We start from the raw sequence: 26,183 nt of genomic DNA on the forward strand, positions 1-26,183 counted from the left end.
GCTGGGGACCAAGAGTTCAAATACCTAAAACTATACAATGAGGGATATTTCTTATTTACCACGTGGGATAACACAGTGATAGAATGCTGGTGTACCCTATGCGAGTCCTTAAGTTAAATGCTCAGAACTAGAAAAATTAAAAAATTCAAGTCATTGGTACTTCTGCTCTAGACAGGGGTCAGCAGCATCCGGTTTCTTCAGAGGCTGGGCAGAACTATTCTTTTCATACTGCTGTTGTCTAAGTGTGAAGGGCCTGGTTCAGGGATGCCTGTGAATGGTGGCCCCTGAAATGGAGTCTGTGTGCCTGGGAAGTGAGTTTCTGGATGCCCACTGGAGGCCATCGAGTGTGGGGCCTGGTGGAAGGCCTGTTGACCTCTGTTGTAACCATTACACTGTGTAACTCACGCCCACTCTCTACTCATGCCCTGCGTCTACTCATCTGACTTTGCACACACACCCCGACAGAGGATGGACTTAGGTCTTTTCCATTCTCTGGATTCTTTTTTTCCTTTGGGTTTTTTTTTTTTCGAGACAGGGTTTCTATGTGTAGCCTCAGCTGTCCTGGACTCACTGGGTAAACCAGACTAGCCTCAAACTCACAGAGATCTGCTCTGCCTCTGCCTCCCCAAGGGCTGGGATTAAAGGCGAGCACTACGACAGCCAGCTGTGGCTTCTTATTTTTACCTATCATCTTGCAGCAAATCTATCTATCTATCTATTTATTTATTTTTGAGATAGGGTCTTATTCTGTAGTCCATATAGACTGGGATTCACTTCACTATGGAGCCCAGGCTAGCCCCAAACTCATAGCAGGCCTCTTGCCTGAGCTTCCTAAATGCTGGGATTGATTATAGGCATGTGCCACCATGCCTGGCTTTATTATGTCATAGAGTGTGAAACTAAATTCCATAGGGCCTTCTATGTTACAGCTTTGGGGCAGAACTTTTTCCTCCTCTGCATTACTTTTCCCAGTAAATTCTAATTCTCTCACAGGCTACAGGAGAGAGGCTGCAAGGAATCTCTCCTCATCTTGGCTGAATCATTGTAACAATATTGGGAAGAACACTTCACCCTAGTAACACGATTTCTTTCTTTATAAAATAGGAAGACAAAATTACCTAAGTCATGGGGTCCTGGGCTTTTAAATGAGGTAATGCATATAAAATGCTTAATAGAGTAGAGAGTTGGACACAAGGGAAAAGTTCAATCTGAAAAACTAACCAGGCACATGAAACCAAAAAGAAAAAAGCCTGTTATTTTCATGGAGTCTAAAGACACAAAATTTATTAAAAGGTTCTAGCCAATCTTTTTCTCAAAACTATACTCTGAGTCTTTAATTTGCTTTTAACATCAAATTATTGACTCTGCTTTGAAACACTGTCTTCATTCCTCAGTGCTGTGACCTCTGGTGTGAGGTCATGGCATGATGTCACAATCCACCCCCAGCTCTAACCTTGAGACTCTCTTGAGCTGATTCTTAAACCACTTTGCTCTTTACATCTGAGAGATCTCAAGGTATTTGGTCTTATTGGAGGTTCTCCTTTCTCTCTCTGCATCTTTAAAGGGGTATGTGTTTCCTTCGGTATCTATTCCAGGATATATCACCTAGATAAGACGTTAAGACTCCTGTGTGCGTGGCTTAGAGTCGCAGAACTTTAATCTACTTTTTCTTTTTTTTTTTTTTTGGTGAGGGGGGGAGAGGTAGAGATGGTACAGAATGAGAGCAAAGAAGCTCATTAGATCATTAGAAGCGCACTAGCTTGATGGTTCCCAGGAGTAGAACAACATTTCTGTGTTGTGTTTAAATGTCAGGACCAAAGCTATGTAAGTCCCCTCTTGTTTAATTGAAATATAATTTACCTGTACTAAAAAAAGTTGCCCTTAAAAAAATAATAATAATCGGTGGTATCTCATACATCCACTAAATGGTTGCCACTAATTCCACATTGTTCTAACCCTCAAAAACATTAACAGTTCCATCCCATGCCCTCCCGCCAACCACTGACCTACTCACTACCACTTTGCTTACTACAGACATTTCATATAAGTGGGAGAATATACAATGTAGCCTTTTATATATGACTTTTCACTTGGCCTAATGTTTTCCAGGTTTATCCATCCTGGAGCATGTATCAGTATATCATTTTTAATTGCTGAATGATGTTTCATTGTTGGATATACCACAATTTTCACTTTTTGGCTCTTGCATACATTGCTGCTATAAACATTTATGATCAAGTGTTTATGCAAATATAGGGTGGTTTTTTTTTTTTTTGTTCTCCTGAGTATTATACCTAAGAGTAGAATTGCTGAATACTATCATAATTCTATATTTAACTCTTCTGAGGACCAGCCAAACTTTCCTAAAATGGCTATCATTTTTTCATTCTAATCATCAGTGTGTGAAAGTTCCCATTTATTTTTCTATATATTCATCAATTCTTTTTATTTTCACTGGTCTTACAATGTTTGACAGTGCTTTCTCACGTAGACCAAGCTGGGCTAGGACAGTCAATTCTCTTGCATTAATCTCCTCAGTCCTACCATATTCAGGCTCACAAGTGTTATATATTTTAGGTGATACACATTCATTAGATGTATAATCTTAAAATATTTTCTGTGTGTGGGTTGTCTTTTCACTTTCTTAGTAGCATCCTTTGAAGCACAAATGTTTCTAATTTTTTGTTTTGTTTTGTTTGTGACAGGGTTTCTCTGTGTAGCCTTGGCTGTCCTGTAACTCACTCTATAGACCAGGCTGGCCTCATGTTTCTAATTTTTATAAATCTAATTTATGTTTCTTTATATATTTAAAAACTATAAACTTTGAGTCCTTGTAAATCCCTGCCCCCATATTTGTTTCCTACAATTTTATGGTTTTGTCTCTCATATTTAAATCTTCGGTCCGTTTTAGTTAATGTTTCGATTATGCTGTGAAGTAAGAGGAAATGCAATTTTAAATCCTGCTCACTATGTCAATAATCATACGGCTTTTAGTAACTTAGTGAAGCTGAGTGTCAATTTTCTGTGTAAACGAGACCAGCAAACAGAACCCGAATCAAAAGGTTTCGTAAAGAGCAGGAAAATGTACATATGACACTGAGTACAGTGCTTGACGCCTCCAACTGCTCAAAAAATGCGGCAATTCCTATTATGTGCACTGTGAGTTGATGAGTTCTTAAGGGAAACAGCGAAGAAGGATGCAGCATTCACCTCAAGGTGTGAATCCCACGTCTGGCACTGATAAGGGAGTCTCTGCCCCGAGTTAGACAGCTACTTCAGATTCACGTCTAGGGATTGGTAAAAACTAGAATTCGCTGGTCAAAACCTGCATTCGTACAAATTGGGAGCGTTTCAAGCTTTCGGGCAATATTAGTGGCGGCGCCTGCAGCGCTGCCCACGGCCTGCGGAGGGCGCGCAGGAGCCAGCGGCACTCACGGCGACTGCGCAGAGCCCTCCCACGCCAGCATCCGCCCCTCTCAGCTGACAGCTTTGGAGACGGAAGAGGCGGTGCTCAGGTGGAGCCGGTTTTCTGCAGGCCTGGCCGGCGATCGCGGTGCGGGCCCTTGGGCGAGGGCGTAGTGCGGAACTTTCGGGCAGGGCTCGGAGGGGCGGCCGGAAGGTACGGCGGGGACGCGCTGTGAGCGCGCGAGGCGGAGCCGAGTGTCCGGGCCTGCTTGGTGGACACCCCTCTCCCCTGCCTGGGACGCGGCGGCCGGATCCTTGGGCGCGGAGGGGACAGGGCGGGGCGGATGGGCCCTGCGCCTCCGGCACCCCCCTGGGCCCGCTCCTTTGCGCCGCTGCCAGCCCCGAGCCGTGGGGGCCCTGCCTGATCTTGCCCGGTGTTGCTGGGGAATCGCACAAACAAGTCTGCATGGCGATTGGCAGACGGCGGGGAGAGACCCTGGCTGACCCCAGCGCCGGAGCGTGCAAGGGAGTGGCGAGGAAGAAGAGTAGGATTTTCTCAAGCTAGGGAAACCTGGCGGAGGAGGGGCTCCACGCCCTGCTGGAGAGGCTTCCGGTTTGCAACAGTAGTGTTATGAAACTTAGGTGCTGCCAGGGTTTATTCTTACAGATGAAGAAATTAGACATTTTATGCCCAGAGATAGGCCAGAAAAGAGTACAGGCTGTTATTTGTCTAATTTTGGTTAATGAAAATGGTAATAGGACTTGCTTCACGTGGTGGTGGGCTCAAGCGTCAGTTCTTGGAAAGGGTTTAGTTAGCGCAGGCCTGACACCGGTAAGAACTCACTAATTGTTACTATTCTTACCAGTGTTACTGTGACAACGGACCCAACCTCCTGCTTCTAGTGGAGTTTGGCAAAGTGATCACTGACTCCTATGCCCCTGGTCTTCCATTCCAGCTCACTACGTTTTACTCCAGGTATTTTCTCAGTGTCCAGGCCACTAGGGATAATAGGTAGAAAAGATTTGAGCCTGTCCCATAAGGAACTAATGCAGGCTAACAGGAGTGGAAGTGCAAGGTTCTATTTTAAAGAAGGCAATGTCTGTTGGAAAACCACTATGTGGAGTTGGGACTTTAGAGTTTGCCCTCAAAGGTTAGGTAGATGAACTCAGGAAGTGAAAGCTAGCACTCTGAATCAAGGGCCACTTAGGCCCAGCCTTCTGGTTGAGCTGGGTTCAGGTGAGGATAGGTCAAAGAGGTTTTATTTAGGGTAAGGATTATCAGACCAGGTTGCATATTGCAATCAGCTGTACTTTTTGGAAGACTAGATGTGTACTCTCTTTGGCAGCACATATGCTGAAATTGAAATGATACAGAGATGAGCAAGGCCTATGTGCTAAAATGACATCCAAATTCATGAAGCATTCTGTATTTTGTGTGTGTGAGAGAGAGTGATTGTGGGCATAGGTTATGAAACTAAAAAGACTGAGAGGAAAAATAGAGATTTTCAGGAGGGGAGGGGATAATAGAACACATGTGACATGAACGATGAAAGGGGAGGAGTCTAGGGGTGGATAGGTACAAAGGGAGATGGAGGAAAGAGAGAGGAGTTGCTTTTATTTTTTTTGAGACAGGATTTCTATTTGTAATCCTGGCTGTCCTAGAACTCGTTCTTTAGACCAGGCTGGCCTCTGCCTCCTGAGTGCTGGGATTAAAGGTGTGCAACACCACTGACTGGCTAGGGGTTCAAGGCTAAGGGGGAAGGAATCTCAACAGAAGCAAATTGTGTGTGAAAATGCTGCCATGAAACCTACTTTTGTCTTTTTTCTAAAAATTTGAGAGAAAAGCCAACTCAACTGTAGAGGCCTGATTTAATTGTTCTTGAATAGGGCCTGGGTAGTTTCCTCAGAAGATTCTGATGTGCAGACAAGATGGACTCAAATATATCTCTCGTATCTGAAAATTTTTTGTTTACATAAAAACAAAAGGTAGGCCAGTGTGGTGCCGAATTGCTCTAATCCCAGAACTCTGGAGGTAGAGGCCGGAGGATCTCTGTGAGTTCAAGACCAGCCTGGTCTACAAAGGGAGTCCAGGACAGCTAGGGCTTAGGGCTTATTACACAGAAAAACCCTGTCTCAAAAGACCAAAAAAAAAAAAAAAAAAAAAAAAAAAAAAAAAAAAAAAAAAAAAAAAGAAAAGAAAAGAAAGAAAGAAACAAAAGGCTTAATTCTGTCCTTGCTATTTTCTGGTTAGATTGTTGAAGATTTCAGTAAGGTAATGTAATCAGACCTAGTACAGTTGGTACTCTGTAAGGGTTAACATTCATTTGTGAATCATTTCTGAGAATATAGTTTAAAAGTGAAGAGGTTTGTTCATTTGTTTTTTTTCCCTGGAGACAGGGTTTCTCTGTGTATCCTTGGCTGTCCTGGACTCAATTTGTAGGCCACACAGGTTTTGAACTCACAGAGATCCCCCTGCCTCTGCCTCCTAGAGCGCCGGGATTACACCTTGCCCAGCTTCAAAGTTAAAATTTTATGTAACATTTTTGCACATAATTTTGTATTGTGCCTCACATTCCATAACTCATCTATGGACCACACTTTTCTAAAAATGAACTTTAATTAAGAGGTCACTGTGCCACTGAGCTACAGCCTCAGTCAAGGAAGCCTGTCCAAACACAGTAAATCTTGAAAGCTTATGCCCTTGTTCTGTTTTAAGATGTTATCCTACCTTCAGAGTTAACTATATCAACTGTGAGGTTATTTTATGAGCAAGTGAGAATAGAAGCCAGAAGAGACAGGAAATGAAGGCACAGAAGAAGTAGAAGAGGAAAGGAGAAAGCAAAAACAAATTTAAGATATTTCTGGGCGTGGTGTCATGTCATCTCCTATAACCACCTCCGTTACCGGGCTGAGGGCAGTGTGATAAGGTGTCGTTACTCAGGAACAAGAAGGTGCCCTTTAACCACATGACTCAGCCTGTCTTTGGAGAGTTATGCTACCTGTGGATTAGGGTCTATGTGTTAGGGTGTCTGCTGTAAGTGATGATAGTACAGATGGGGAATTTGAATCTGGAGAGTGTCCTACCACATCTTTCCTGTTTCTTTTTTGCAGATGGCAGAATTTCTGTAGAATACTTGATACACGTCCCACATCTTGGCTTCTCACCGAGCCTCAGTCTCAGCTCCACTGGCTAGAAAATAAATGGGATTTGCACAAATTCCAGGCCGAACTGAAATACAGACTGCAGTGTTAATATCCTTTTCTCCTGGTTGTTACTAACAGGTACTAAGTGACCTAAAATGGAACATGTCACCGTGCTTTAGACAGAGCTGAGTTTAAGCACAGTGTAACCACTGCTGAGGAAAAGCAGTATTTTTTTACTTATTTTTCTGAAAGTGGAACTGTTTCTGAAAAGAAGAAAATGGAGTCATTTAAACGGATGTTCAGATTTGTGGCATTATCTTTTAGAATGCATACACACTGTCGGTTTTGTTTGAGACCAGCCCCCATTTCAGTTTCAGGAAGTATGGTTGTAAGGGAGCAACTGCAGAGTTGCTGTTGTTTTCCTGGATTAGTCATTAAAAGCATTGCAACCCGAAGCTAGCCTGTCAGCACAGAGTGCTAGGCATTCAGCAGAAAAAAATTTGATGAGGACCTTGCAGTTGTTTGTCAGGAATTTTTTTTATTTTTTTGAGGCATGGTTTCTCTTGTGAGGACTTTTTATATACCATGAGACTTCCCCCAGTTGTGTGCTTTCTCTGCTCTTACCTGACTTGAATGCTCATCTTTAACCCTCAGGAGAGTCAATGTCGTCAGAAGACCTGGAAGCCCAGGAGGATGAACTGCTGGCCCTGGCGAGTATCTATGATGCAGACGAGTTTAGAAAAGCAGAGTCCGTTCAGGGTGGAGAGACCAGGATCTATTTGGATCTGCCACAGAATTTCAAGATCTTTGTGAGCGGTTAGTTATATCTTAACACAGATTTTTCTAAATAAAAATTATCAATTTCTTAACATATTTTAGTTGTCGTTTGTGTGTATGGCCCTAAGGAATTATTTATAAGTATTAGAGGCACAGATTTAACGCATTTTTTTCTGTTTTAAAAGAAAGTTGGGCCAGGGTAAAACCATTATTGATTTGATGCTGCCTTTTGAGCACTGACTTGAAATATCCTGCATAGTTCATGCAGCCTAGTCTTCTAATTAGTACTTGATCAGCAGTCGTTGATTATTGGAGGTAATCAAAGACAACAGGCAATACTGTGCAGCTGTGAAGATCGTTGGAGCACCCTAGAGTGCCACATGGTTGATTCTGCTATGCTGTGGACAGGTACGGAACATGCTGTTACTGTGCCAGCTCTTGTTGGAGAAATTCAAAAGTGTTTTCTTCATTGGCAGAGACCTTGATGCACATTTTCTCACAGTGTTTCTCTGGAACCTGAGACGAACCTGTAGTCACAGGTGTTGTGTGTCGGGTTCTTTCCTCAAGCCTGATACTAGTTTGTTGGCACAAACTTCCCCAGTGGATTCAAGATTAGTTGGCATATGCTGGTCTTAGTAAGCCATGGTTATTTCATAGAAATAACTATCTTTTTCTTTAGATTGTGTGTCTACCATAAACCAACTATTGTGCTAGGGCGTGTTTAAAAGAATGAGTTGTGTGACTTCGTACCTTTCATGGCACCTAAATAGATTATTCAAGGGCTTATAAGGTGTTTTGCATTTGAAGACAGAGACTAGAAAATAAACCTTATGGGATGGAGGTGATTTGGGGGAGGGTTTTTGTCCCCTTATTAAAAAGCATTGGGGCTGAGCACTGCTCATTAGTTTCGGACACTCCAGTGTTGATCAACTGATCCTTTCTGATTTTTGTTTTTGGTTCAGGCAATTCAAATGAGTGTCTCCAGAATAGTGGCTTTGAATACACCATTTGCTTTCTGCCACCACTTGTGCTGAACTTTGAACTGCCACCAGATTATCCATCCTCCTCCCCACCTTCATTCACACTTAGTGGCAAATGGCTGTCACCAACTCAGGTAGACCCAAAACTTAATTTCTCCTATCCATTTTTAGAAACTTTCAAAATCATCTTTAATTAAAGACTGCCTTGGTGATCTTTGATTCAGTGCATGAAGAACAAATGGCTTTGATTGTGTTAATTTTTCCCCTAGTGTTCATAAATCCTAATGGTAACAAGTTGAAAATGCTTGATGTTTTTAGAAAGAATGGCAGGTTTGGGGATATGGATCAGTTGTAGAATTCTTAACTCATGTGTAAGGCCTTGGGTTCTAGACTCAGTACTGGAGAAATAGAGGAAAAGAAAGAAAGAAATGGAAGTAAACAAAACTTAATTAATCCTTATGAATTTGTAACAGCAATGATGTTTAATCAAGTGTATTGTTTTCTTTTCCTAGAGATAAGGTCCTCCTCATTTTCCTTAGATGCTGATACTGTTTTTCTTAGTTTCTTACTTATTCCTCAAATGAAAGATATAATTGTAATTACAATAGAAAATTGAGCTAAATAGCTATAATAAGCAAATTTCCTGAATAAATCTAATAAATGCTTCTCCATAAAAAGGCGTGTTAATAGTGGATAATTGTCACTTAGTATCACTTAGCAGTAAATGCATCCAAATAGAAATATGTGCAGTTCTTGTAGTTACTTGCTAAGGTTTATATTGAATCGAAAGCCTTCCTTCTCTCAGTGCTGTGTATCCTTTTCTAGTAACGTCAGCTCTGTTAACAGGTAATAACTGTACATATTTATAGGGTCAAGTGTGATATTTCAGTTATGTACAGCATGTATCGATCAAACCAGAGTAATTAGCATTTCTGTCTCTGTATCATTTATGCCTGGAGCCTTCAAGCGCCGCTCTTCAACTTCAGTATTTGATTAAGACATAAATATGACTTGAAGCTAGTACAGTGTTCTGAGATGTGATAGATCAATAGCTACTTTTCTAGAAGTTATGAAGATTGATAAGCTAATACTAAGACAAAAGCTGTCAGTTGTTGACCTCAAGGAATTAGCTCATTAGTTTTTCCCTTTAGTCATGTGGTTTTGATATGTTTAGTTTTGGAGACAGAGTTTTGCTACATAGCCTGGGCTGGGCTAAATCTTATCCTCCTCCCTCAGCCTTCTGAGACCTGGGATTATATGTGTACAACAACCCACTTGATCTTATCATATAGTTTTTATTTCCCCATCTCATCTTTTCCAGTAAGGTACCTTTGCAAGAATTAAGTTTAGCTTAAAAAAGAAGTTTAACTTTAAGGGGATAATGCTTGTCGAATAGGGAAGATATTGCAATAACGTGGCAGAAGCAGTAGGTAGAGGGCAGTTCATTATCTCTTGAGGCTACCATTGTGATGTTTATATTTCTGATGTTTGGTAAATTGTTTAGGTGTTTAGAGCCTCATATAGTTCCATAGAATTACTGATACTCTGCATACTTTGACCCACACACAAAGGAATAGATTCAGTGGATACATGATGTACTTTCAGATTCTAGTGTCTACTTAATGCTAGCTTTGGGAGCACTAGAGCTTAGGGAAGGTTCATCACTTTTGTCTTTAGATAAAATTATACTAGAGCTCTTTATCAAATCAATTGTTGTTGTGGTTTGAGACAGGCTTTCTCTCTGCAACAGAGCACTAGCTGTCCTGGAACCCACTCTATAGACCAGGCTGCCCTTGAACCCAAGAGATCTATTTGCCTCTGCCTCCTGTGTGCTGGGATAAAAGGCATGCACCACCATGCCTGCCTGGCCCTTCAAATAATTTCTTACACAGCGAATTAATGTTTTAATTGGTTGTGTTTTTGTTTCTTTTTCATTCATTCATTCATTCATTTTTTTTTTCCAGTTTTTCAAGACAGGGTTTCACTGTGTAGCCCTGGCAGTCCTAGAACTCACTGAGTAGACTAGGCCGTCCTCACACTCACAGAGAGCTGCCTGCCTCTGCCTGCCAAGTGCTGGGATTAATGGTGTATGCCGTTACGGCTGTGTTTCTTAGTTCAGTCTTTGTTACCATACCCTGACTCCATGGCATCGTAAATGTCACCTGCTGGTTAGGAAATAGACACGTGGACCAGCCATTCACCAAATTGGGTAGGTAGAAAGAATCAGGAAGCATCTCTAGTTATCTAGCTTTTCCCCTGTCCCCCCCCCAAAAAAAATCTCTGTCTCTTCCCCTCTCTTCTCTACTTCTCACTTATGTGGGTGGGTCTTCTGAAGTGAGCTTGGAGAAGAACGGAGGGAAAAGATGATGTTGTTCTTAGACTTCACCTACACTGCATGCAGAGCTTTCCTCTTTAGTTATTACACTTTGGGGCTGGAGAGATGGCTCAGTGGCTGAGAACATTTGTTGCTCTTGCAGAGGACCCCATTTCAATTCCCAGCAGCCACATGGTGGCTCACAAACATTTAAACTCCAGCTTCATGGAATCTGATGCCCTCTTCTGACCTCAGTGGGCACCAAGACATACATACATACAGGCAAATCACTCATGCATGTAAAACGAAATCAACAGGAAACCCCAAAAGTAAATATGAAAAAAGCTTAAGTTGTCACTAGGTATTAAATATAAGTGCTTTTGCAGAACTGTCAGATTCAACACACAGAACAAGGAACAGAAAGTGGCATCTTTTCATTGGGATTTAATTTACAAAATTTGCTGGCCATCCTGGAAGCCTTTCTTTATATGTTTACCTGAAAAAAAGAAAAGCAGCTTATAATTCTTGAGCTCCAGTTACAAATAGTTTACATTTCTAATGGGAAATTCTCTTACACTTGACTTTCTAATGAGATAGACCAGTTTTAAATGGAAAAGTCAGAATAGTTCAAATTAGTTCAACGTTGATGGAAGTGAGAGCCACCTTTGTGGCAGCCAAACATGTCGAGGGCCTATAATTAATGCTCAGGTCCAGTGTCACTCTGCTTCCCTCTGTTATCCAGATTTGATGTAGATCCAGATTCTTAGTGAAAAGAATACTGTAACCCTGTCGGTTGGGGGTTTGCTGAGTGCTAGAGTGCTTTCTGCCAAGCACAGGGCACTGGATTCAGTCCTCTGACTGAAAGGAAAAGTCTATTGGACACGTAGGAAAAAACTCAGGTTAAATTATATAAGTAGTTATTTCAGCTGACTTGGCTCTTTGATAGGACTGAAAATTAGAACTCTTTTTAAAACTTTGAATGTTTTTAAGTTAACAATTGAATTTAAAAATTTAAAAAATTTTAAAATTTAAAGCAATTTTTGAGACAGAGTTTCACGTAGTTCAGACTGGTCTTTAACTCATTATATAGTTGAGGATGCCCTTGAACTCCTGATCCTCCTGCCCTGCCTCCCAAGTGCTGGCCTTGTAGGTGTGCACTAACATAATTAGTTTAAATTTACTTCACCTTAATAGATAATATAAATTGTATATGTTTATGAGGTTTTATGATATTTTGATACATGTTTATATGTGTAATATTTAAGATTGGAGAACCAGTGTTGCTTTTGTTATCTTCCAAATATTTACAGTGAGAACACTCAAAATCTTTTCTTCAGGCTTTTCTGCCTTCTGGTTTTTCTAGGTACACAGTAGTTTTTCTTGTTTGTTTTCAGTCAGGAATTCATGTAGTCTAGGTTGTCCTCAAACTCTGTGTAGCTGAGAATGGCCTTAACTCACAGTTGCTCCGCCTTTTCCTCTTGGGTGTTAGGATTTTGGGCTTGTGCCGTCACATTATTACCAATGTCTCACTACTATGTACATATGGGATTTCATGTAATTGTGATTGAGTAAGCACTGGTCACTTTTTTTTTCCATTCTTCACTTCCTTGTCCCACCTTTGCTCTCAAATTCTGTATAATGAACTGTTTTATGTTTACTTTTGTTCTCTTTATTACTTAAATTTTTTTCTTTTATGTGTCTAAGTGTTTTGCCTGCATGTATGTCTGTGCAGCATATGAACGCAGTGCCCACAGAGGCCAGAGGAGACATGGGGTCCACAGAGGCCAGAGGAGACATGGGGTCCACAGAGGCCAGAGGACGACATGGGGCCCACAGAGGCCAGAGGACAACATGGGGTCCCTGGAACTGGGTTACAGATGGTTGTGAGCCACCCTGTGGGTTCTGGGATCCAAATCTGGGTCTCACGAAGAGTAGCCAGTGCTCTTAACTGCTGAGCTGTCTTTCTAGCTCCAACCCCTTAAAAAAAAAAAAAGACAGACAGTGGTGGTATGGGCAGATCTTTGAGTTTGAGGCCCATGTGGTCTACAGAGTGAGTTCCAGGACAGCCTACAAAGAGAGACCCTGTCTCAAAAACAAATAAACAAAACAAAAAAGAAAGGAAGAAAGAAAGAAGACAGGGTTTCATGTAATCCAAGCTAATCTCAGACTCCTGATCCTTCTGCCTGTGCTTAAAGGTATACCCCTCCATGCCTAGCTGAAGTTAACTTTTATATTCTACATATGAACAAAACCTCTCAGCACTTAATTTCTGAGTCTAGCTCATTTCACTTAACACGGTGATTTCTAGTTTCATCCATGTTGCAAATAAAAGGATTTTGTTTTTTGTAGATGGCAATATTTTATTGTTACCCACCCAGCTGTTGACGGATGTGTAGGTTGTTTCCTTTCTTGGAAAGAATGAATAGCTCAGTAACAGGAGTGTATATGATACACATAATCTCGTTTTCAGAAGATACATAGCTGGTGGTAGGATTGCTGGGCCATATTGTAGTTCTGATTTTTATTGTAGTTCTGATTTTTATTGTTTTGAGGAATCTTTATATTGTTTCCCTCAGTGGCTGCACTAATTAACATTACTACCAACAGTATGCCAAGCATTCCCTTTTCAACATCTTTGCCAGCACTTGTCTTTTTGATGATGGCCATTTGTACCAGAGTGAGGCAATGGCCTCACTGTGCCTGGGTTTTACCTTAACTGTGACACTGAGCTTTTATCATGAGCTTTTTCTGACACTTGCATGTCTTCATTTATAAACTGTCTGTTAGATATTGTCCTTGTGTGGTACTGGGGATTAAATCTTTGGCTTTGTGCATGATATATATGCTTTCTTCCATTGAGTAATACCCCAGACCTTATTTGCGTATTTAAATATATTGTTTAAACCAGGTGTGGTAGCAGTAGCCTTTGATCTCACCTTTTCAGGAGGCTGAGGCAGGAACATCAAAAGTTCAAGGGCTGGACCCGTAAAGTCGCTCAGAGGGCAGGGATACACCACCAAGCCTGATGACCTGAGTTTGATCTCTGGAACCCATGTGGTGGAAGGAGAGAACTTACTCCTGCAAGTTGTCCTTTGACCTCAACATACAGGCCATGGCATGTGCATGTCCATGCCCACACATAACTGCATACAAAATAAATCTATTTTTAAAAAGGCAAACCTGGGCAACTTAGCAAGGCCCTGTCTCAGAATAAAAACTGAAGAGAAGTCCAGGAGCTCTGGCTTCATGCTATGCCCTGGGTTCTGTCACCAGTGCTGCCACAAAGGAAAAAGACAATCGTTTTTGGGGATTTGTGCTTTCTGAGGCTTGATACATATGCTGGGCACGAGCCCTTGTAAAGTGGTGTGTGCACCATGACTATTTTCTCTCATCTGGTGGAGTCATTCCCACACTTGCTAGTTCCCTGTGCTCTGCAGAAGTTGCTCAGTTTGAGTTGATTTTGTAACTAGTGTGGTGTACTGGGGTTGGCACTTAGTGAGTATGCAGTTTTTCCAGCTCTGTGTGTTGAGGATGTCCTCTCTGAGATGTGTTTGCTCTGTTTGTTTCTTGTGGACTAGGTAAGCAAGCGCTCTACCATCGAGCTGTGGGCCCAGTTTTGAATGATACTTTTATTTTCGTTTATCTTTCTTTTTGTTTCAGCCCATTTCCTATTCCTGTGTGCCTCACAAATTTCTGTTGGATAGATTTGTTATAGGAAATACAGTTAATCCAAAAGAGGAACAGGAAGGGTATGGGAGAAGAGAACACAGGTAATTATCAAAGTTTACTACCTGGAAACAAGTACTGTAAGTGTTGCAGGGCCTGGGTGGCTTCTAGCTGGTGTCCTTTTTCTAATCACTGTCCCAGATCACCTACAAGGAAGGGTAGAGAAACAGTTTCTTTTAGAACTAGCTTCCTTTCTAACACAGGGGATACAGGGTGATGCTACAAGCCCTGTTCGCGTAGCTTAAATAGCAATTTGGTTCTGTATCCTGCAGCAGTTGGCATTTCTGTTGTCTTCATGCTACTTCTAGATTATGACTTTGTTTTACTCCTGCTCCTGTTGCTGAATAATTTAAGGAACAATTCGGTGAGATTGTTGGTAACTATTTTGGTAGTAAAAAAGTAGTGTCAGAAAGTTATACTAACGTAAGTTTTAAAGATCCTTAGGAAGATCAGGAGCTGGTACAGTATCAGCTTTTCAAACTCAGCGCCTCATGTGCTTTCTCCCAGCTCTCTGCTCTCTGCAAGCACCTAGACAACCTGTGGGAAGAGCACCGAGGCAGTGTGGTGCTGTTTGCCTGGATGCAGTTTCTTAAGGAGGAGACCCTCACCTACCTGAATATTGTCTCTCCTTTTGAGCTCAAGATGGGGTCTCAGAAAAAAGTTCAGAGAAGGACAGCGCCTCAGGCCTCTTCTAGTGCAGAGCTAGGTTCAGGAGGAGCTGCTGGGTGCGATGTAGACCAAGAAGAAACTGTGGATGAGAGAGCTGTGCAGGATATAGAATCATTGTCAAGTCTGATCCAGGAAATCTTGGACTTCAATCAAGCTCAGCAGATCAAGTGCTTCAACAGTAAATTGTTCCTGTGCAGTATCTGTTTCTGTGAGAAGCTGGGTAGTGAGTGCATGTACTTCTTGGAGTGTAGACATGTGTACTGCAAAGCCTGTCTGAAGGACTACTTTGAAATCCAGATCAAAGACGGTCAAGTTAAATGCCTCAATTGTCCAGAACCTAAGTGCTCGTCAGTGGCTACTCCTGGTCAGGTAACTATACGCTCTTGATGTCACGTGGGCTCCTAGTCCTTTTTCACAAAGGGCAACATCTTACCAATTTTTCTTTTGTTTCCTTTTGAGACAGGTTCTTTGTATTAGACTCAGACTCAGGATCCTCTTGCCTCCATTTCCCAAACGCTGCCATTATAGATGTATGCCACCACACTTAGCACGGGAGTTTTAATTAATTAATGTATTTATTTTGCAGTGTGGATGATTAACCCCAGGCTTCACACATCCTAAGCAAGCCCTTTCCCACTAAATCATACTCCCATCCTCACAAGCTTTCTTGATTGAACTTATGGGCTAGACAAAGTCCTTGGATGCAGGCGACAAGTTTTTCATTTTGTCTATTAAGAATGCTCTAAGATGGTTATGGAAGTACCCAACCACCTGTAATCCCAGAATTCCAGAGGTCACGTCAGGAGGATCAGCTGTTCAATATCATCGTTGACTGTGTAGCAAATTTAAGGCTAATTTGGGCTGCATGAGATCCATCTCAAAAAATCAAAACCAGGGCCAACTAGATGGCTTAGCAAGTAAAGGCACTTGCCACCAAGCCTGATGACCTGAGTTAAACCTGTAGGACCCACATTTTAGGAGGAGAGAACCAACTCTGTTAGGTAAACGTATGTGGGCACATGCACACACAGGCAAGTTTTTGTTTCTCTCTCTCTCTCTCTGACTCAAGACAGAGTTTCTCTGTGTATCTCTGGATATCCTGGAACTAGGTCTGTAGACCAGGCTAACCTCACACTCAGAGATCCAGCTGCCTCTGCTTCCCAAGTGCTAGGTCTAAAAGTGTGTGCCACCACGCCTGACCTTCATTTTAACCAATTTATGAATCCATGAAACTACAACTTCAGCTGAGTTCAGTGGCTCCCAGCACTCAGGGACACAGAGAAAGGTGGATCTCTCTGGATTCAAGGCCAGCCTGATCTACAAAGTGAGTCCAGGACAACCAAGACTGCATAGAAAAAAACCTATCTTGAAAAACCAAAACAACAAAACAAAACAAAAAAAAACTATACCCTCAGTCAGGATATGGACTGTTAGAGGAAGGCATGGGAGGCTGAGGCAAGTAGATTGCTGAAATGTCAAAGCCACTCTGGACTACATAGGAAAGCACAACTCAACCATGCCCTAACCCCTCCTCTCACTCCCTTATAAACTACTGCTTTGATTCTGAAATGAGAAGAGAGGTGTGAATTTTGTACCTATCTATTTTATATCATCAGCTTAAAAGTCTTGTCAGGATCAGAACTAGTTGGGAAATCCTCAACTCTGTGGTGCTCTATGTTCCCCCTCAGGTCAAAGAGCTGGTAGAAGCAGACCTGTTTGCTCGTTATGACCGCCTCCTCCTCCAGTCTACCTTGGATCTAATGGCAGATGTGGTGTACTGCCCCCGTCCATGCTGCCAGCTCCCTGTGATGCAAGAGCCTGGCGGAACCATGGCTATCTGCTCCAGCTGCAATTTTGCCTTCTGTACCTTGTGCAGACTGACCTATCATGGGGTTTCTCCATGTAAGGTAACTGCAGGTATGTTGTACCTATGAACCCAACCCCCATCCAACAGCCCTCTCTCATGAAGGCCTGTGACTTCCATTCAATACAGTCCTCACATCTAGAATGTTTATATTCCTCTCCAACTCAGAGAGCTCTTATTGCCAGGTATGACCACCTTTTGTTCAAGTATGCCTTGGGCCTGATGGCAGATGTGCTATACAGACACATCTTGTTGAATGCTGGATGAAATACTCATTTAGCAGTTACTTTTGTCAGTTACTATTTTGGCTGTAGGGGAAAGGAATGAAGATAGAATCCTTTCATAGAACTTCCCGTCTAATGGGGGGTGACAGACAATGAAGTATAGAGAGTAAATAGTGGTTAAGTGCTAAGGAGGAAAAAGAAAGTAAGAGCAGGTTAGGACGTGTTCTGAGGGGAAGAGGATTTAGGATTTTAGTTAGGAAACCAGGGCAGCTCTGCTGGAAACAAGCAGAACCAGGCAGACAGGGAAGGGTTTTTAGGAAACGGACTAGCATGTGGAATCTGCCAGTGAACGTGCAGTAACATAGGTCCTAGATGGCAGATGGAGGCATCCAAACTTCCTCTCTTGATTATTTGGCACATACATCTTACTGGTCCTCAAGATGCCTTCTCACTGAGCACCTGTGTTGGAGTGAGTGCAGGAGGTGAAAATGCCTATCAGTTTTGATGGGTTCTGGGGAATCAGGCTCCTTTTGTCAACTAAACTTTTTTCAGGTTAGTAAAGATGACAAGAGTACTCCAAAGGTGTCATAAAATGAAGAAAACTAATGAAGGTGTCGTGCAAGGTTATTATTACATTTATTTGTGTCTTCAAGGTAGATAACAGACATTGAAAGTCAGGGTTAAAAAGTTAGAGCAGTTTCAGAATAACTAAAACCTAATACAAATTTTTAAGTTCTTCCTGAGAGGAGGACTGATCTTTTCATCCTCAGTAAAGTGAGAAGCAATGAGCTAATATGCATAAACTGCAGAGTGAAAACTGCTCGTACTGATAGAGTCACTGATCAATAATGCCACAGACTGCCTTTATTTATAAGGAAATGTCTCAGGGGTGTGAGCTGACAGTTCCAGTTGGTGGGACAGTCTTTGTAGCATGAAGCGTAAGGGCAGTTGTTGAAAGAAGGGCAATGTTTGGTGCATTTGGAGAGGTTCAAGTAGGCTTGGGGCTTCAGCTCTGTGTGTGTGTTTTGTGCATGAGTGCACATACACATCCATGAAATAGTAACTTTGTGTGTGAATATTGAGCAATAAATTTTTGTCTTTAAGATGTTTATGAACACAAAAATGCTTTGAAGTTAGAGAGATAAGAAAAATCTCTGTCACATCACCATACCAGTGATGGTGCCATGGGAATGTACACTACACTAAGAATTTACAGTTTAAAAGAGAAAGAGTATATGCAGTCTGCCTCAGAAGGTGTCTGTGGCTTAACGGACTAATAAAACAACAAAAGCAGGCCTAGGGAGGTGGTTCAGCAGGTAAGAATGCTTGTAGCGCAAACATGAGAACCTGAGTTTGAGTCCCCAGCACCCATGTAAAAATCTGGGTATGACCACATATGCCTGAAACCTGATCTTTGTATGACAAGGACAGGCTGATTCTAGGAGCTCACTGACCAGCTAGCCTAGCCTAAATGGCAAGCTTCTGGTTGAGTGTGTTAGAAAGATATGAGGTGGCCTCCACATTTGCATGCGCAGGTACACACATCTGTACTCTCACATGAACATACTACACATGTGTCCCCCAGATAAAAAGTAATTAAGTAACTAGGGCTTTAATGAGAGTTCTTCAGTTGTATTAAAAAATTAAGGGACTATAATTGTGAACAAAATCTTTTGTCTACAGCTAGAACCTTTGCAAATGGTTGTCTATTTCATATAAGTGGTAGAGCAGCAGTATAAACCAGCTGAAAGAATATTGGGGAAAAGCTGGAAAGAACTTTTTTAAAATTTTATTGAGTGTTTGGTATGGATATATACGTTTGAGTGCAGTGCCTGTGGAGGCTGGAAGAGGATGTTAGAATCCCCAGGAACTGGAGTTACAGGCTGTTGTGAGCCTCATGATGACATTTGTGCTGGAAACAGAACCCTAGTTCTCTGAAGGAGCAGCAAGTGTTCTTAACTGCGGAGTCTCCCACCTCGAGGAAGAACTGTTTTAAAATTTACATCTGTCTGTCTGTCTGTCTGTCTTGGTGGTGGGAAGCACACTTACCTCTCGGTGAGAATATGGCAGTCAGAAGACAATGTGGGGAAGTTGTTCTTCCACCTTGTGGGGAAGTTGTTCTTCCACCTTGTGAACCTGAATATTGAAGTTGGGTCATCAGGCTTGGCAGCCAGTTTCTTTACCCACTGAGCCATCTCACCTGCCCCAGGAAGAGCTTTTCAGCACCTGTAACAAAGCAAAATTTAGTCACTATTTTTGTATGTCAAAATTTGGAGTTTTATGGTGACTGATGTTTATGTAGTATTAGAATCCATATCTACAACTTAAGAGATTTTAGTGTGGTATTGGGGATTGAACTCAGGGTCTTGGCAATCACTGCCACTTAGTTCCATGGACTTTTTGTTCTTTTTTACGAACCAGCCACCTAAACATACTGATACGGAGAAATCAAAGTCAAAGGGAAAATGTGCCTCCTTAACAAGCCTGTCTCTTGTTTGGGGGATTCCTCCCTTCCCCCCAGTCAGGGGTGCACATGTACCTTTCACCTACTTGTTGTGTAAGTATATCTCTTTTGGATCCTGTGATGCTTGGATTGAACAGTAGCCACTCCAGTTGTAACTCTTTTTGTGAGTGTCTTGATTTTTTCAGCATGTTGAAAGCTTTATCTAATAGATATGAACTACAGAAGACCGTTCACATTTCACACACAATATATTTGTTTTCTGTTGACATTAATTATATACAATAATGGGTTTCATTGTGAAGTTTTCTTTGTGTTTTTTGTCTTATTTATTTATTATTTATTCAGTGTTCTACCTGCATATGTGCCTGCAGGGCAGAAGAGGGCACCAGATCTCATTATAGATGGTTATGAGCCACCATGTGGTTGCTGGGAATTGAACTCAGGACCTTTGGTAGAACAGCCAGTGTTCTTAACCTCTGAGCCATCTCTCCAGCCCATGTGTTTTTTATTTTTTGAGAGAAGCTTTCTCTGTGTAGCTGGCTGTCATGGACCTCACTCTGTAGACCAGCCTGGCCTTGTACTCATGGAGAGATCAGCCTGCCTCTGTCTCCCCCCAGCACTGCGATTAAAGGCACCACCATGCCCGACTTTCATTATGAAATTTTTACATATGCATATATTTTTATCATAGTCACTCCATTGCCCCTTTTTGTCTTCCCCTCCCCATTCTGATTTCCTAAATTTTTTATATTTAAATATTATGGGTATGTTTGTGTGTGTAGGTTTGTTGTTGTTTTTCTTAAGACAGGGTCTCACCTGGAACTCTCTGGGCAGACCAGGTTGGCCCTTCAACTTTACTCAATGAGATCTGCTTGCCTCTGCTTCCTAAGTGCTGGGGCTAAAGCTGTGTATTTTTCTCTCTCTCTAGAGAAATTAATAGACTTACGAAATGAATACCTACAAGCAGATGAAGCTACTAAAAGGTTCTTGGAACAGAGGTATGGTAAGAGGGTGATTCAGAAGGCTCTGGAAGAGATGGAAAGTAAAGACTGGTTGGAAAAGAACTCCAAGAGCTGCCCCTGCTGCGGCACGCCCATCCAGGTACCGTTGTAGGACAGACTTAGAGGACACGGTTACCCCACGAGCCCATGGTCAGTTGTCATAGTTATGTCATGGCGGAAACGCACTGGGGAGCCTACTCAGCCTTCTTGCTTGGATAATTAAATTTCACTAGTAAATACTGTTACTGACCTTAAGTGCACATAGGCTTCTTTAAATGTTAAAGAGTGTTAAATGCAAAGACGATTTATCTCATTGTGTCCACCTCAAAACTGAGTAGATGGTGCTCCATTCCACTTCCTTTTGCTAATAACAATACCACAAGCTAGGTAAGCTATAAAGCTTGTTTTGGAATATGTCTCCACCAGCAGTGCTCTTCCATAGAAAGCCGTCAGTACCCAGCGGTGTGGATCCAGCCTGATGACGTTCTCTCGCCTTCGCTTCTCCCAGGGCCCTGCTTCCCAACACAGTATTTAGTCAAGTTCCATGTTTTAATACCTCCCAGTGGGGATCACATTCCCAGTATGAGTTCTCAAGGGGACAAACTGTAGCATGTTACAAGGAGAGCACACTAGAGCTACAGTCAGCTCTTAATATGTGTGATTTTAAACACATATTAAGCCCTGCTTAAGACTGTTTATTTTTATTCTATCTCAGTGGCTATTGGCCTGCATGTTTGTCTGTGTACCGTATGCATGCTTAGTGTCTGCAGAGGCCAGAAGGCCCCCCTTCTGGATCTTCTGGAACTGGAGAACCATCTCACAACAGATGGTTGTGAGATGGGTACTGAGAATTATTAAACCTCTGGAACAGCAGCTGGTGCTCTTAACCAGGGAGCCGTCTCTCCAGCCCCATCTGTGTTTTTAAAAAGTCTGTTCTGGGGTGGGGATGTACCTCAGTTGGTAGAGTGCTGGCCTAAATACAGAAAATCCTGCAGACATAGAAGTGCACACCAGTATCTTTGCATTTGAGAGGTAGAGGCAGGAACACCAGAAGCTGTGTAGCAAGTTCAAGGTCAACATAGATACATGTGACTTGGTCTCAAAAAAAAGGAAAAAAAAAATCTGACTTTTCAGAACTATTTATCCTTCAAAACAGCAAATGTTTTTAATGAATATGTATGTAGGAAATGGAGATTTTCTCCATTAGTCTTTGCCAATAGACAAATCTATTTCTTTTCACCAAAATCTTAAGGAGTTTTAAAATCAAAACATTCCATTTGATTTTATTTTTCCAGTCCTGTACATTGTAACTGAAACTTACAATAATTCCTTAGTTACATCATTTAGGAAAGTGGCATCATATCTGACTACTTCTGACATACCTAAACCCTATAATAGAATGAAGAACTTAATTTTGATTTCTGTAGAAATTTAAAACTCAATCCCTTCATTGGCATAGTCATAATCTCAGCCATTTGGGAAGCTGAAGCAGGAGGATTGCCAGGGCCAGGGTAAACAACTTAAACCCCGTCTTAGAAATAAAAAGTAGAAAGAGAACGATAGCTTAATGGTAGAGTGGTGCCTAGCTGTAAAAGAACCTGGATTCCATCTTTAGTACTGAAAATAAAGTTAATATTTTAGTACATGTTCCTCTCATACGCTTCATTTGTGTCTGTATTTATGAGAAGAGGTTTTGCTAAGTATCTAGTTGTCGGAACAACTGCTCAGAATTTTTGTATCTTACTTGTAGTGCAAAATTGACAATCACATAAGTGATTGTCAGCGTGTTTGTTGGCTGTGTACCAGCCCTCCCTGAGAAAGGACAATAGACTGTGGGAGTATACTGTGTTGTTTTTGGCACATGCATTCTCTTCTGCCTTTACCACCTTGGTACTGTTCTCACCTCTCCTTCCCACCAGAAATTAGACGGCTGTAACAAGATGACCTGCACTGGCTGCATGCAGTATTTCTGCTGGATCTGCATGGGCTCTCTCTCCAGAGCAAACCCTTACAGACACTTCACTGATGCTGACTCTCCATGCTTTAACAGGTTTGTACACAGCTTTCCCTAGACTCAGCAGCTAAGCCTTACATGTGCACACATGAGTGAGTGCGCACGGGTGCGCCCGTGCGTGAACACAGGGTCAGAGCTGACATTGTAAGTACGGCTGTGTTGACAGGGTGCCTGCTTTGTTAGGTGAGTGCTGGGCCCAAACGCCTGTCCTCACGATTGTACGGCAGCATTCTTCACCTCTGAACCAGCTTTCTAGCCTATCAGCAATATATTTTGATGCCAGTAGGCAGGCTAATTTATTTCCTAAATACCATTTTTTTCCCCTAAAGTAGCTAGACTTGAAGAACTCTTTTCCCCACGTGTGATTTTTAAATGTTCTTGAAAATAGGCTTATTATCAGAGTATACACCTCTTGAAAAGAATTTATTTTTTACTTTTTCTCTGTACCTTAATATATATACTAATACACACACACACACACACACACACACACACACACACACACACATATTCCTAGCACTTGGGAGGGAGAGGTAGGTGTTGTGTTCTTTTTAAACTGCTTTATTTGGGGTTCCTTAAAGCCTCTCTCGCTCCCTTCCAACCCCCCATCCCTAGGTAGGAGAGAGAAGGTTAGTGGGGAGAGGGGCCACAGAACCCTTTACTGCTTCAGGCTGTTTAGGGTCAATGGGTTCTTTTAGGGCTATACCAATTCTTCGTCAACAGCAAAAGCAGCAAGCAGTCTCCTCCAAGCCATTGCACTGAAACGTTTCTCTCCATCTGTCTCTAAGCCGCCACACCATCCGTCTCTAGTCTCCCCAAACTGTCTCTCACCACACACCATACATTCTCTCTCCAGGCTCTCCTATTTATAACCCTCAGAGTCCTAGACCATGTCCCTCTTCATGCAGGCAGGCGGCTGGCAGGCAGCTGGCAAAGACCATGCCCCATAGAATGTATTTATCAGATGTGGACAAACTAAAGCCTGAACTAAAACCCCATCCTTGGAGGAATTAAAAACATATTTATGTAACATAACTTGAGTTTTTAAAGAAACCAAAACTTTCAGTATAGGCAGGAGGATCTCTGGGTTCAAGGCCAGCCTGGTCTACAGAGTGAGTTCCAAAACAGCCAGGGTACACAGAGAAACCCTGTCTCGTGGGGAAGAAAAGTTATGCTTCTGGGTGTTTTGCCTGCATGTATGCCTGTACACCACATTGTGTGCCTGGTGGCTGCAGAGGCTGGAAGAGCATGTTGGATCCCCTGGGACTGGGTTATGAAGCCACCATGTGGGTACTGGGAATTGAACCCAGGTCTTCTGGAAGAGTGGCTATGCTCTTAACTGCTGAGCTATCACTCCACCCTTACCTCCACATTTTTAAAGTCAGAGCATATGTGATACAGCCATGAATTTTTTAAAAATTTAAAATTATTTGTGTGCTGTTGTGTGTGTGTGTGTATGTGGGGTGTGTGGGTGTATTTGTGTCTTGGTGCACGTGTGTAGTCAGGACAACTTTAAGCAGCTGTTACCCCCTTCAAGCACATTCTGCCAAGGGTCCTGGGACTCTTAACTCAGGGCACACAATTCTCCCTGATGGGCCATCTTGCTAGCCCTAGATTTGAATTCTCAATTCTTCTTTTGTTGTTTTTTTCAAGACAAGGTTTCTCTTGTGTACCTGTCCTGGAACTTGCTCTGTAGACTAGGCTGGTCTCAAACTTAGAGATCTAGCCTGCCCCGTCTCCTGAGTGCTGAATTAAAGGCTTGCTCTACCCCGCCCAGCTCAGTCCTCCTTTTTGTGATAATACTTACCAAGTATATGGAAAGGTTGAAAGATTACAACTAGGAGTAGCATGAAAGAACAATAGCACTGACTTACTCTCTTTACCATCTTAAAGAGACATTGCTAAATTGCTTGAAGATAAATTATGACAGTGCTTCAAGTAAGTCTATTGCTACATTATATATCCTGAGTTAAAATGCCTTCAAGACCGAGGGTGGAGTTCAGTGGTGGGATTAAATGCTTAGCTTGTGTGAGAGCTATGAGTTGATTCCCCTTTACTGCACCAGCGCCCCCCCCCCCCCCACCGTCAAATCAGAATGTTTTTACGAAACGTTAAGAAGTAAATGATTGCCAGACGTGGTGTGCTCACCTTTAAGTGGTGCGCCTTCAGGAGGCAGAGGCAGGAGGATCTGTGAGTCTGAGGACAGAATGGTCTACACAGTGAGCTTCAGGAGAGCCAGTGCTACCTAGACCTTGTCTCAAAAAAAGAAAAAGAAAAAGAAAAGCTAATGATACACTGTCATCTGATAAGCAAAACATTTAGAACTTTGATTCACTGGAACAGCAAGATGGCTTAGCGGATAAAGGCACTTGCTGCCCAAACCTGATGACCAGAGTAGGATCCCTGGGACCAACATAAAGATGGAAGGAGAGAATCGACTTTACAGTTGTCCTCTGACTGCCACACGTACACTTCCAACCACAAAACACACACTAATTAAAAAAATAAAACACCTTCCTACTTACCATTCAAAATTCCTAGTAAAGTCAGTTAATTGAGCCAGAATCTAGTCAGGCTTGGTCTGGTTTCTCTTAATAGAGAAAAATTTGGGCCACTTATTTGTTAAGGAAAAACTGCCTCTTTAAGGAGTCCAAGCCAGCTTGTATTGTTAGGTGACCTCTCTAGAGTTGTGTCGCCTTGATATCCTTTAGCTTGTTTCTTTCTGTGTCTTCTCTCTTTGCTGTCACTGAAAGTCACATCTTTGGATGGAAGCTTGACTAGTTGTATCAGTCGTTTTGACAAGGATGTTTCATGTGATGTAGTGCGTATGGTACCCCTCCTTGGTGTGCTATTATCATTCAATCAATGCAAAGTATGTTTTCTCTTTTGTTATCAGGAAAGAATCTAAGACGATTCTAAGACATTGTGGATTTTTGTTGAAAAGCTCTCCAAAGTTAGCATCTTTGTTCTTCTCCATTGGTTTCTGAAAAGAACCTACACTCATAACAGTATAAGAGAAACTGAAGAAATTAGTCTTGCTGTGAACTGTTGCAAGCTGGTGTTGGAGAATACACCAACTCTAGAGAGCATAAGGGGAAAAGGACAAAGCTTCTTACACAACATGCCACCAGTGGAGGTTGCAAGGCTATAACAAGGGAGAATGGAAAGACGAGCTGACTTGTTTACTGAAAGAGTTCAATTTCTTCCAGTCTATATGACTCTGTTCTTGACTTTATTTTTTTTTTAAAGATGTATTTATTTATACATTATTCTGCCTGCATATGTGCCTGGAGGCCTGAAGAGGGCACCAGATCTCATTATAGATAGTTAATGTGCCACCATATGGTTGTTGGGAATTGTTCAGGACCTCTGGAAAAACAATCAGTGCTCTTAACCTCTGAACCATCTCCCCAGCCCCCATTCTTGAATTATTCCACAGATTATATACATTAACAGTTTGGTGATGCCCATTCCCCATATTTTACAATAAAAGTAAAAAGAGGGCTGGGTTGCAGCTTAGTGGCAGTTTCCTGGCATGCAAGAGTGACCCGTACCATTTTTATTTTATTTTATTTTATTTTATTTTATTTTATTTTATTTT

The 26,183-nt window shown here is 42.0% G+C and overlaps 1 protein-coding gene and 1 non-coding gene across 8 annotated transcripts in view; both read left to right on the plus strand.

Moving 5' to 3' along the window:
* The first annotated feature begins 3,487 nt into the window (after positions 1-3,487).
* Positions 3,488-26,183, plus strand: part of Rnf14 (ring finger protein 14) — a 25,120-nt gene continuing 2,424 nt past the window's right edge. Inside the window, exons 1-9 of one of the 7 annotated variants that reach the window (XM_055622490.1) lie at positions 3,488-3,619; positions 4,272-4,381; positions 6,517-6,687; positions 7,204-7,365; positions 8,289-8,440; positions 14,854-15,384; positions 16,704-16,932; positions 20,496-20,668; positions 22,488-22,618. In XM_055622490.1, the coding sequence (XP_055478465.1) occupies positions 7,212-7,365; positions 8,289-8,440; positions 14,854-15,384; positions 16,704-16,932; positions 20,496-20,668; positions 22,488-22,618 (1,370 nt within the window). In that variant the 5' untranslated portion in view covers positions 3,488-3,619; positions 4,272-4,381; positions 6,517-6,687; positions 7,204-7,211. The other 6 variants (XM_055622492.1, XM_055622493.1, XM_055622489.1 and 3 more) reach the window with 6 other exon arrangements.
* Positions 4,736-4,839, plus strand: LOC129688228 (U6 spliceosomal RNA). Its single transcript, XR_008721883.1, has one exon. It is a non-coding gene; the product is annotated as a U6 spliceosomal RNA (small nuclear RNA).

Source organism: Psammomys obesus, unplaced genomic scaffold, assembly GCF_907164565.1.
Source record: "Psammomys obesus unplaced genomic scaffold, mPsaObe1.curated_primary_1811, whole genome shotgun sequence".
NCBI classification, from domain to species: Eukaryota; Metazoa; Chordata; class Mammalia; order Rodentia; family Muridae; genus Psammomys; species Psammomys obesus.